A 12,638-nucleotide genomic window follows, 5' to 3' on the forward strand; every position below is an offset into this window, starting at 1 on the left:
TGGGAAGGAGTTGCAAATCTAGTACTTAGTAGTGTAACCTGTCTCCTAGAAGAACATTTAATTTGTCTATGACAGGCAATTTTTTATTTTCTTCAGGTGAGGAGGTGCTGAGAACAGAAGAGCTCAGCTCAGTACTTGGCAGCTGAAGTGCAAGTATCATTTTAGGAAGAGAACTACTTGAAGGATTTAGAATTAATTTTTAGAAAGGTTTAAAATAGAGTCAAAACAAGCCCTAGACAGAGAGGTTGTGAAGTCACTCTGAGGTGAATTAGTGTGGAGACACCAAGGAAGGGGAGAGAATGCATTTGCCAGAGGTGAAGGCACACAGTGACTGTCACAGAGACCAGTGCATTACACCAAGGTATCATTTTTTCCTTTTGCAGAGGTCATGTTTGATTCAAACATGATCTTACACTGTACGTGTGCTGATTGCTCCCAGAGCTGGGTTAAGTCACCTCACAGCTGGATAACAGAGCTGTTGGGAGCACATGCACACTTAAAAGTCAAGAATATGGGTTGACTGAAAGTTTCCTTTGCTGTGGTGGGTTTTTTTTCTGTAAACAGCTGTGCAGACATCATGCAGAGCAGAGGTACTGATTAGAGACTGGGTGGGACATGCCTGATCTCTCTTTGAGGATATTGTGACGCTGTTCTAGCCATCCTTTCTGGGAGACTGTGAGTGCTTGATTACTTTTTGTAGCTTAGAAATGTAACTTACACAATTGCTTTGCAATTCTGTTACAGCAGAACCACTGCCAAGTTAGTGTTTGCTGAAGGCAAAAGTCAGCAGGGATGATGTGTCGGCATTAGTGGCAGTGCCCAGGAAATGGAACCGATTAACCCAGTCAAATCAGTGCAGTGAGTAACCTGCTTTCACTTTACAGCCAGAAGCAGTGGTGCCTGTTCTTATGAAACTGCTTGGAGGTGAAAATATTTGCCCAGCTTTGGGGGAAGATGGAGAATACATCTGGAAATGTATGAGCACACTGGTACACGAGCGGTGTGATCTCTGCTTAGCATTAGAGAGATCTGTTATCCTGCAGCATTTCTGAGTTACAGCTCAGAGAAATTCTGAGATGCCAAGTGTGGCAACTTGGATGAGCAGCCTCTGCACAGAGCCTAGAGCAGTACAGCAGGAGGTTCATTAGATTATCAAGCCTGCTGTGAAAGTTTATGAGAGAAAACAGTCATCACTGCCTGAATTTGGTGTTTCAACGGTTCTTGACAGTAGCTGTTCAACTTAAAGACAGTAAATGCATCCATTCACTCATTCCATTCACTCATTCAAGTTCAACCAGAATTAGTTCAGCATCCATATTGCTGTTAACAATGAGATTTGTGTGTTTATCTCTGGGATGGTTATTTCCTTATCGTGATTTTTGGGGGCTATGATCATTCCCAGTACAGGGTTATGGTGTCCAAAATTCCCATCAATCACGTAATTACTTGGGAAGGGAGGGATCGGTCCAGCCTGCTCAAGTTAACCTTGCTTAGGGCAGGACCTGACCAGGTTTCTCTGGCCTTTGTTGAGCAGAGTTGTAGTATCTAGGTGGGTGGAGGTCCCACAGCCGTGGAGGGCCCATCCAGGATCAGCCCCTGTCAATCCCAGGTGTCCTGGCTCCTTGGGGAAGGCAGGGCCACAGCTCAGTGGAGATGGGTTTGCCTAATCCCTACTACAGTACTTGAGCTCCTGGGAGCCTCTTTGGATTAAACATCTGCCAGACTCGTGTCCTCAGGCTCAGCTATTAATATGAGGGAGCAGCTCAGGTCTGGAAGCTGATCCTGTTGTGTCTGGCCATAGAAACCCCCGAGTGCTCCAAGGTGAGATCCTCCTGCCTTTGTTTTGCCCTCCTTGTGATGCTGCCAAGATAGTCCTTCGTGTGTCTGCAGAGAAACTGCCGCTGTCGTGTTTAGAGATGCCCTCAAAGTTTACAGAGTGGGGGAAAGGTCATATCCAGCTCCTCCTTACCTGGAAACAGATGTTTGGGACAGCACAGGTTGATTGGCTGTTTGTTTTTGGCTCTGCATCCTGCCACTCTCAGGTATTTCTCCAACTCTTTTCAGGTTTTATTTTGACACTAAGAAATTCTAACCATCTTTCTCGCTTCTGTACTCACAAGTAAGAGTACTTACCTTGGCTTCAGCAGTGAGATAGCATCTAAATTATCAACAGAAAAGGAATTTGATGAGGAGGTTGAACTCTTCATCTTATTTAGCATTTGAATCATCAAGTTTCAGGTTAGGAGAACCCAACATCCCTCTGCCTGAGGCTTAACCCTAAGGATTTGGTTTTCTAAACCCCTTCCAAGAACCAGTTAACACACAGACTGACTGACATAAGTTTAAGCCATTTATTATGGTGACATATGAAATCTAGAACAAGTTTTGACATTCTTTGCTCTTAAATTTCTGAAGGGTGTTAATAGTACAGCATCATTTAAATGAGCTACTACCGGCTTAAAACCAGTTTTGAGAAAGGTGGAAGACTAGAAACAAGTCCTAAAGAAACAACATCAATAAATAGATCACCTAGATGTCTTCAGTCATCAGGCTCCAAGACCAAACAAACTTAGCAATAGTTTAAATTACATTTATTTTTAGTGTTTGGCTGTTCACCCCTGTAACAGTCAGGTGAGGAAAGAAAAGAGGAAATTTATTTTAGCAATACAGGAAATAAAACCAGTTTGCAATTAACAGACCATTTAGCAGACTAGAGTCCAAATCTATGTTCTACTGCCTGCAGTTGGGGCTTAATACATTCTTTAAAGCAACAGGTATTTTGACAGTCCTGTTCAGAACTACTGTACTTGCAGTACTTCAGACTAACAACACAGACGAAGGAGTACCAAGGACAGATTTTACCCCAGGGTGCACTCAGCTGAAGACCTCTTGTGGTGTGACTTCACCTGCACCCTTCGGGTGAAGCTGAGCTGTCACAGGCAAATCTGTGGGACTCTTGAGTCCCCCCCTCCTGCCTCAGTACCAGATTTCAGCCCTGGCAGTTGTCACGTACTGATCTGCACAGTGCAGAAACAGAGCAGGAGACAGGGCAGGGAAAAGGAAATCAGGCAATATTGTACTAAATAAATGTACTTCAGTGTTTAGCTTCAACACCCCCTATCTCTTAATTCAGGAAGGAGTTTCACCACAGTAACTGTGTTATTCCCTATCCCTTTGACATTCCATGATAAATCACTGCCCTGAGGGTTATAGAACCACACGCCTTTCATTGTTCATGCCATGTTTGCTGCTACATTCAGAATCTGTTTGAAGATAAGTGCAAACAAAAAAGCTACAAAAAGCAGTTGATGTTGCTGCACAACAGCCCCATGTCTTAAACTTACAACGATCTGTATAAAAATAGAAATGAGTAAATAGAAAAGCACAACTAAAGAAAAGCTATTTCTCAGTCATTACAGAAGCCAAGACATTCAGCTCCACTGAAAAGGTTCATCACCCCAACTTAAACATCATTTTCACTTCCATTTGTTTCAAATAACCATCATCATTCCCTCCTCTGCTTCATTTTTTATTTAAGTGTGAGGCCACCACCTGGTCCACAGAAGAGCAGAAGTGAGTGACAGGACCCACCATGACTCTGTCCCATCTCTGTGCTGCAACTTCAAACCACATGGCCCTTCCTTTACTGAGGAAGTAGTTGAAGTGAAGGTACCTTACAGAGAAGGGACTTAAAACAAGAAAAATAACAGTCTGAGAAGTATTAAGTAGGAATAAAAGTATCCCGGGGTGAGAAATGCCTTGCAAGTCACAAGAACTGTCTACCCAAGGAATACCATTAGAAAAGCTTTCTAACAAAACTATAAATATTTTTTTTAATGCCATCAATCATACTGATAAAATCATCACTAAGTGTCACTGTTCAGGCACAGTGCCTTCATAAATACATTCAGGAGCACTTGTAGGCAAATGTGAATTCTGGAACTTGACATTCTGCCAGTGTCCAACTTGTTTCTGCATTAATTTCTCCATTAATTTGGTGATTTTTGGACAGCATTCAAAGTTTGAACACAGATCAATCCATTAAACAGTGATTGGAAAATACAACAAGATATGTACTTCATGTGATTTCTAGTATTGTCTACACTAACAAAATAGAGTAACTGTAATCTTTCAAGATCAGAAAAATATTCCAAGCTGCAGCATTTGACAGTCTGTAAACACAAGCAGGGTCCATTTCACTCAGGATCTTGTGCAGCTGCTTCTTCTTTCTGTTCACTTGCTGCTTCTTCCTCTGGTTTCTCTGGAGCAGTGGTTAATGAGCTCTCAGTGCTGTTCACCAACAGCTTTAATTCTTGGTTATCAGGATCAGTTCCTAGAGTTGTTTTTGAAGAAATTTCATGTGGAAGAGGAAAAGAAGGTAAAGGTGGAATTGAAGGCAGTAGGTCATCCAGCTCTGGCTGCTTGTCTGAGCCTTCAGAATACAGGGTTATATCTTCAGGGGCCAAAGCTGTGGCATGTTCTGGGAAATGGAAATGGTTTGTAAGAAAATAAAAACTGGCAAGGTAACAAGCAGCACCCCTGGTTACCCTAGAAAAATCAGCCTGAATGAGACACCTTGTACAGGCACATAAACAGATTCACAACTGTCAAATACATGGGCTGCATTTACTCAGTTCTCCCCAAATCCAGGAACTCTGATGGTGCACACAGGTTTTTAAAAGACCATGAACTTTTGGGTCTGTTGTGTTCTTACTGTTCCTGTTATTCTGTGTTGCAACTCTTACAGTCACGCTACCTTTTGGAAGGGAAAGGCGGGCATCCTGTGAATATATTTTTTTTTAAAACAGAAAAGTGTGTTGGGTTTGCATGGCCAGGTTTTGGTATTAAGGGGCTACAGGGGTTGCTTCTGTGAGAAGCTGCCAGAAGGTTCCCCCATGTCCAAGGGAGCCAATGCCAGCAAGCACCAAGGCCGAGCCCATCAGTGTCAGTGGCAGCACCTCTGGGATAATGTGTGTAAGAAGGGGGAAAAATTCCCACGGCAAAACAGCAGCCAGAGAGAGGAATGAGGATATGCAAGAGAAACAACTCTGCAGACTCCTGGGTCAGTGCAGAAGGAGGGGCAGGAGGTACCCCAGGCATCAGAGCAGAGATTCCCCTGCAGCCCCTGGTGCAGCCCATGGAAGCTGTGGGGAAGCAGCAGAGATCCACTGCAGCCCCTGGAGGAGCCCGTGCCAGAGCAGGGGGATGCCCAGCAGAGGCTGTGACCTGGGGGAAGCCTGTGCTGGAGCAGGGTCCTGGCAGGACCCCTCACAGGGGACCCAGGCTGGACCTGAAGGACTGCACCCCACGGAAGGGACCCATGTTGGAACAGTTCCTGAAGAACTAGAGCCCGTGGGAAGGACCTGAGTTGGATCTCTGTGGGAATGACCCCATGGTGGAGCAAGGGCAGAGTGTGAGGAGCTCCCCTGCTGGGGAGGAAGGAGCAGCAGGGACCTGTGATGAACTGACTGCAGCCCCCATTCCCAGTCCCCCTGTGCCTCTGGCAGGAGGAGATGGAAAATTTGTGAGTAAAGTTGAGCCCAGGAGGAAGGGGGGGGGGAGAGGGGATGTGTTTTTAAGATTTCAGTTTATTTCTCGCTATCCTCCTCTGATTTGTTTGGTAAGAAATTAAACTCATTTCCCCAAGTTGAGTCTGTTTTGCCCATGACAGCACCTGGAGAGGGATCTCTCCCTGCCCTTATCTCGACCCATGAGGCTTTCACTGGATTTTTTCTCCCCTGCCCAGCTGAAGACAGAGAGTGACAGAGCAACTTAGTGGGCACCTGGTGTCCAGCCAGAGTCAGCCACCACAAAAAGACAATATTAAGATGACTAACTAAAAAACTTCGGTTTTCCTTTACAACTGTGGTACAAAAATTCATTTACACTGCTTTTAGAAATACCTACTTTTAAAGTCAGTTTAATCAATGTTTTCATTTAAAGAAAAAGACACACTTTCTGTAATCTTATAAAAAAGCCCGTTAGTTTTTATCAATTTCTATCCCTGATTTCTGCTACTTTTTCCATTTGATTTTTGCCTGTCCTTTCTGATTTTTATTAAAATTCACTTATTTCCAGAAAGTGTGAAAATGTTGAATGGGTATGAGTTGGTGCAATTCCAGAAATAAAGGAGGTCTTTAATGCACTTACCAAAATACGTAGAGGCTTCATCGTTTGACATTAATTTTTCAGGGCTTGTGGAAGCACCTGCTGCTGGCGTGTTGAAGGAGGCAGATGGGGACATGCTGGACACTTCTGTTAAGCTAGTGAGCTCAGAAAATGAAATACCAGACATATCTAGAAATCCTGAAGGAGAAAGTGAATATTATATCACTTTTTTTAGATACAACACAAAATTCTAGATTAAAAAAGACAAGTTATATCCAGACTAAAAAGTCAGTGAAGTCCCCTCCCTGCTAAATGCAAATAAATTTAACTTATGTGGTACCTGAATTCTACAGCTCTGAAATCCAGGGAAGTCAGAAATTTCAAGGAAAACCACTATCAATGCTCACAGTTCTACATTTAAGTCTCAAGCTTGTATATTCATTTATTTAGATGTCCTCTAAAGAATTGCTGAAAAACCACCTAAGAAAATATACCTGGATCCATAACTCTCTGGAGAGGGGGAGGAGGAGAAAGTGAGCTTTCTGGTGAATAACCACTCATTTCTTGATCTCTGGAATGATCCAAGTTCATGACTGTTTCAGAGCTGTCACTCTGAGAGGTAGGTGCCAGTAATGGAGTCTGGAATAAGACAGTAAGAAGGAAAAAGATCTTTTTACATTGATAGGTTCACCTGAAGCCAACCTTCCTATGAAAGCATCCTGCCTGTTTCCACATACACCAATTCAGAGAGAATCTGTGATGCTGAAATTGAAAGCCAAACACCAATTAGGACATCAAAGTGTTCCAATTCAGTTTTTAAAGCCAGTATGTTCTTAGAAGAACAGTCCATGCTCAGTTCTTGTAGGTGGTTTTTTTTCCTAGTGAGGTAATTGTTCTTCTAATGTCATTCTCATTGACTGGTACAGCTGTAGTATAGAGCATGCAAGTCTTGAAAATAGGAAGAAAATACCTGGCAAAAACTTGTATCAGCCAACACTGGTGATCTCACACCTGCCCAGCACCCTCAGCTCTCACCTTCCCTTCACCCAACTCCATTTCATTCAAGCAAAATTAAACACTGTATTCCAATACACTGTGTTACCGACGTTCCAAAAAAGTAGAACTTTTTTCAAACTCCAGAGAACATGCCAGAGATTGGCATTTATTTCTTACCTACCTCTGTGTAACCATTAGTGGACGGTACAGAAGTTCCAGCCTCTGGTGAGGGTGAAGGTGGTTTGCTTTCTGGCTTTTTCTTTGATGTTTTGGATTGTGTTGGAATTCTGTGCAAATAGCCATATCCAATACCACATCCTAAGCTGTACAAGACAAGTAAATCAAGACACAAAAAAACAGGTGTTCTTAACAAAACTAGTGTTTTAAATTTTGACTCTTCACAACAAGAAGAGTTTGTGTCTTTCATCTATAGCAGGAAATACCTACCTGCAAGAGTTGTTTCACTTACAGTACTCAGGGAACGCTGTGCAGTTGACTTTTAAAAATACACAGCTTAGCTTTCAGTTGATTGGGTTTGTATCTTTACAGAATGTATCATCCGACCTGGTGTGGGTTTTGTTCTTGCTTTAGCTCAGTGTTTGACTATGAGAATGAAGACAGTGAATCTGCTAACGGGGAACTCAACACAGGATTTTTGCCATTTGATTCAGATCAAAAGGATTAAATCCAGGACGTGCCCAATTCCTAGTTCTAAGCTTTTTTGTTTTTTATGAAGAGATTAACAGTTTTGTGTGATAAGTGTAAGGAAACAAGGCTTAACTTGAAAACAACAAGCTGCAATTGATAGTAATAATACTCTTAACAGGATCTCATTTACAGCAAGTATATAACCTGTCTTCAAGTGACTGTCCAGAGATCAGTACCTTCCTTCTCCACCCCAAGCTCCATTGGGAGTCACAACTACCTCTCGAATGGAATCTGCTTCAGTGTTATAAACCATCAGCTTCAGCGGCTTCCCCTCATGGGATTCAATCAGGGAAAAGAAATCCTCTGACTAAGAAAAAAAAAAAAGGAAAGACAAAGTTAATAAACTCACATGTGCAAGACAAGGAGCTGGAAGCAAGTCAGCATTTTACATAGTTATTTACTTCAACACGAGACATTAAAAACCCAGAGCCAGAAAACTCACTGGTGTAGTTTGATCTTTAATGGCAACTTCTTGTTATTGTCACATTAAAAAGACAGATAATGTTTACCTCAACAATAAAGCATCTGTCATAAATACCAACCTCCCCAAATCCCCAAACACCATCCCCATACGTTTGGTGTACACAGAATTAGATTTATGAAAAAACAAATCCTTGAACATACACAAAGGCAACCAGTCCCTACTGGAATGCACCCTACCTCCTGGAGAATCTGATCAGATCCAACAACGTAGTCAGTGTAGGGCTGTAGACCAGCCAGAGCTGCAGGAGATGCAGGTTCAACGTCCTGTGAAAGAATGACAGTTGTCATCTGCACAGGCAGCAGGACAGACCACCCCGAGATCAAAAGGGAAAGCTAACTCCAAAACCAGCAGAAGGAAAGAACATTTTGTTTATGGGATAAAACAGAAGTCCTTGAATAGTCTACATCTAAGTGTGACATCTTGTAAAACGTGCTGAATAAGAAAGACTAAGATGCTACCAATTTAAAATAAGATACTCCAAAGATGTGGAGAAGTTGCATTTATTTAAACAACCAGAAACATAACAAACAGTCTTTCCTTTTCAATTCTACCTCTAATTTTAAAATAAATTTGTGGTGCTTTTTGTAACATTAATTCAGTGGAGTTTAGCCAACACAGAGACACCAATCAGGCCAGAGTGTTTTTGCTTTTGACACTGATTCTTCAACAAAAAAAACCCTTCCCATCTACACTATTGGGTCTGGTTGGGATGGAGTTATTTCTGTCACAGCGACAGGCAACACCGACAGACACCTACTCCTTGTCCCTACTGAAACAGCTCAAACCTTCAAGACTCTGCTCCCTTCCTCTGTGTGATTTCAGCACTGTACTTTACATAAAAGCTACTTCTAAATTATTACACTGTAAAGCAAGGTTGTATGAACATTGACAAGCCACCAAAGAATTCTCTCTCACCAAAACATGCCACACGTGTTCATTGGCTCCCTGGAAGCTGCAGAACCTCACACTGGCTCCAAGAAGGCCTTGTCCTCCCCACATGTTACTGGGGATCACCTCCACCTCTCTTATTTTCATTGTTTTGATATTATACACCTCCAGCTTCACTGCTTTCTCAGCATTTGCCTTCAGCAGGTCTTTCAACATATTGTTTTCCTTATTCTGTAGAGCACAGAAAGAGATACAGGATTAGATTAACGTTATTCCCAGCTGCACCTGTAACATGTCACATCCCAGGCAGAATTTGAATACAAAGAACCAAACCCATCAAAGTTTAGTCTCTGTGGTTCACAAACAGTCCCAGCAGTTCAATTTTCTTTTATTAGAAAGCAGTCAGTACTGTCAGCACCTGTCCCTTTACATAATTGCTGTTATTCCATTTCATCACTTGCATGAAATGCTTCACAACTGCTATTAAGTAATACCAGCAACATGAGATGTCAACTGTGTAGTCTAACAATGAGCAGCAACATTTCACTTCATGTCTCTGAGCCCTTCAAAGTCACTGCAAACTGACTGTGAAAGGACAGACTATTTGGGAACAGCTGACAGAACCATCATCGTGTCTGTCATGTTAAAAAGATTAAATGATCTTCCACCACAATCACCATTTCAACAAGCACTTCCAAAAAGACATCTCTGCTCATAAAAGCAAGACAAACTTAATGAATTCAGCTTGTGTGGGGTTAGGGTGAAGCATACAGGCGAAGCTCTGAGCCTGTTAAATAAACAAACAAAAGAAACCCAACCAAACCCCAAAAAAACCCATCAAACCAGAACTCAACTCTTCTCTCACAGCTCAACCTATTGTGTTCTTGGTCCCAAAAGTGTAAGTAGACAGGCTACGATTCTTTTTCAGGTTTTATCAAACGTTGAAACAAGTTTGTTTAAACAAATGTTGAGCTCTGACTATTGACTCACCAGTTCAATATTCACCTTGTGGCAAAAAATACGTAGGAATGAGTAATAACATAAACATTGCGTCAACCTGTTAAGAAGTTAAGGTGAGTAAAGGCATAAATAAGACCCTTTCCTCAAATTTGGATCCAGCCAGAGAAGAGACTTCAAACACCAGCAAAATTTACTTTATTTTTAATGCCACATACAATGTGAAAAGCTTTCTTTACTGTGACAGTTTGGGCTTCTACTTTTTAATCAACACAACACCCATAGTTCATGCAGGGAAGAAAAAAAAAAAACATTTAAAATCATTTGAGACTTACAAGCCTCGTGTGTCCAATGGCAATGATGAAATCAAAGAAAGGTTCCAGTCCTCCTTGTTGAGCTGGGGAGTTTTCTTGGACCTGAAAAACATACATTTTATTATTATTAAACACTGATCTCTAGTTACATAAGTAAAAGTGTTAATCTTTACACAATTCCATATTTACTTTTGAGTTGAACCAGAGATAAGATACCAAATGACAGACTTCAGGAAGCAATCCACAACTGTGCACTAAGTTTTATAAAACTATGAGCAACAGGTGTTCAAATTAAGCTGTAAAAAGCAGGTTTTTAACCCCATAGAAAACACAAATATTGTGATTCAGTGTTCACAGCCTGGAATTTAAATACTGAATACTTTGGAGGAAGGTTTAGTTCTCAAAGTCCTGCTTCAGGATTTTCTTCCATGCTTCTAACAGCCTGAGCACATCAAGATCCCCACTTACAGCAGAGCTGTTTTTCCATAAACACGATTTACACTTGGGTTCCCACAGTTTCCAGCCCACTGGAACGGGAACACTTAGATGAGAACACTACAAATGCTGCCTCACCACAGGTACTGGTCAAGGAAACTGCCACCACTCACAAAGGATTCCTAAGAAATAAGAGCTGCAGCTCCTCGATTTCATTATAACCAAGCTGTCACAGGACAGGTGCAATAAATATAGAGAACACTTATTAAAATGCATTCACACCAAGATAAACCCTGCCACCAGTTACACAGTGCAAATTCTGTGAGAGGTCACCCACTTCCAAGGTACACTGAGAAAGCAACGGGATGTTAAGGAACCACTGCAAACGTGCTGACAAGTTTGCACTGATTTTAACTTTACTTTTTGTTATCTCAGCAGCCCTTAACCTCATATATTTGACTCCTGAGGGACACCCCAAAGTTTAAGCACCAAGTTACAACCCAGGCATCATCTAAACTGAGAAGCTCATTGCTAGGAAAGTTTAACTACCATATCTTATATTTGGTCTATACAATATATACAGCACCAAGCTGCTGTAGGTTTTTTTAATAGTTGAAGTGTATTGGTATTGGGGCTTTTCCTGGCAGAACTTTCTATAAGTTAAAAAATACATTGATAAAATAGTTTTATATTTTATATATATTTATATATATTTGCATATATTAGTTATTATTTTATAGTTATAAAATATTTTATAACTATTTTATAGTTATAAAATAATAGCATAGTTACTTCAGCAAAAGCTTTTAAAGCAAAACTAAGAATAAAAATCATGCTTTATTATTAAACAGTCAAGACTGAGTGCTGTAACCACAACTGGAGTAGGAAGTATTAATTTTCATCACAACCCTAAACTGCAAACAGACAGCTTTATACTGAACCAAAGGGTAAAAATGTTTACATAAAAATTCTAAATAATGTTCAAGAAGCCTTAGAATGAAACCATCACGTTACATAATGTCCAGGATGAAAATGAACACAGGAAGAAGCACGTGAAAGTTACTACAGAGCTCAGGACGTTTGTGTTCGGGTGTCTAAGAACCACACAGGTTCCCACAGGGAGCTGTGAGCTGCAAAAAATCCTGCTGCACTTGGTTTTCAAAATGACCCAGTATCAAGAGCTGCATGAATTCCCTGGAGAAAAGAGAAACTACTTTGTCTTCCGCAGACTGCTGGTCACCAAAATCATCCTCCAGTACAGAAACCTGAGCAGTGTCCTGCGCTCAGCATGAAAGGAGGACCAACATTCATTTCTGACGGAGCAGGCTCGGTTCAGGAGACCGACACGAGCAGATACAGAGCAGCAGTACCCCAAACACACCTCGTGACACTGAGAAACATAAACTGGGATGATGCGGAAAGCAGCACGTGGCAACAACACTTCCACTCTGATTCCAGCGAGGGAGAGCACCCACTAAACGAAATGATAACTCATTTAACAGCTGTTATCAGCAACACCTCTGTCTATCCTGAAACGCCGGGATACGCATTTACACCAGTGTGTGTGTGGACAGTGCTGGATATACAGGAGTCAAAACAAACTCGCAAATACATCCAACGGCGGGGGGAGGCTGGAGCAGGAATTAACCTCCGGACAAGATGCTGTGAAGATCCACAGAGAAGGGAGCAGGGAGAGAGGGAAAAGGAGCAGGGAGAGGGGGGAAGAAAGGAGCAGGGAAGGAGGGGGA

The 12,638-nt window shown here is 41.7% G+C and overlaps 1 protein-coding gene and 1 long non-coding RNA gene across 3 annotated transcripts in view; one reads left to right on the top strand and one right to left on the bottom strand.

Moving 5' to 3' along the window:
- Nucleotides 1-3,813: 3,813 nt before the first annotated feature.
- GORASP1 (golgi reassembly stacking protein 1) overlaps nucleotides 3,814-12,638 on the bottom strand; it is a 9,483-nt gene continuing 658 nt past the window's right edge. Inside the window, exons 1-9 of one of the 2 annotated variants that reach the window (XM_027660603.1) lie at nucleotides 12,105-12,398; nucleotides 10,477-10,557; nucleotides 9,212-9,415; nucleotides 8,473-8,559; nucleotides 7,989-8,119; nucleotides 7,286-7,427; nucleotides 6,603-6,747; nucleotides 6,151-6,306; nucleotides 3,814-4,480 (exon numbers count right to left, since the gene is read on the bottom strand). In XM_027660603.1, coding sequence (XP_027516404.1) covers nucleotides 4,197-4,480; nucleotides 6,151-6,306; nucleotides 6,603-6,747; nucleotides 7,286-7,427; nucleotides 7,989-8,119; nucleotides 8,473-8,559; nucleotides 9,212-9,400 — 1,134 coding nt within the window. In that variant the 5' untranslated portion in view covers nucleotides 9,401-9,415; nucleotides 10,477-10,557; nucleotides 12,105-12,398 and the 3' untranslated portion in view covers nucleotides 3,814-4,196. Of the gene's footprint in view, nucleotides 4,481-6,150; nucleotides 6,307-6,602; nucleotides 6,748-7,285; nucleotides 7,428-7,988; nucleotides 8,120-8,472; nucleotides 8,560-9,211; nucleotides 9,416-10,476; nucleotides 10,558-12,104; nucleotides 12,399-12,638 lie in introns of those variants that run through there. The other variant, XM_027660602.1, reaches the window with a different exon arrangement.
- Nucleotides 6,763-8,136, top strand: LOC113955287. Its single transcript, XR_003530482.1, has 2 exons — nucleotides 6,763-6,994; nucleotides 7,931-8,136. It is a non-coding gene; the product is annotated as an uncharacterized LOC113955287 (long non-coding RNA).

This window comes from Corapipo altera, unplaced genomic scaffold (assembly GCF_003945725.1).
Source record: "Corapipo altera isolate COAL_440 unplaced genomic scaffold, ASM394572v1 126, whole genome shotgun sequence".
Lineage (NCBI taxonomy): Eukaryota > Metazoa > Chordata > Aves > Passeriformes > Pipridae > Corapipo > Corapipo altera.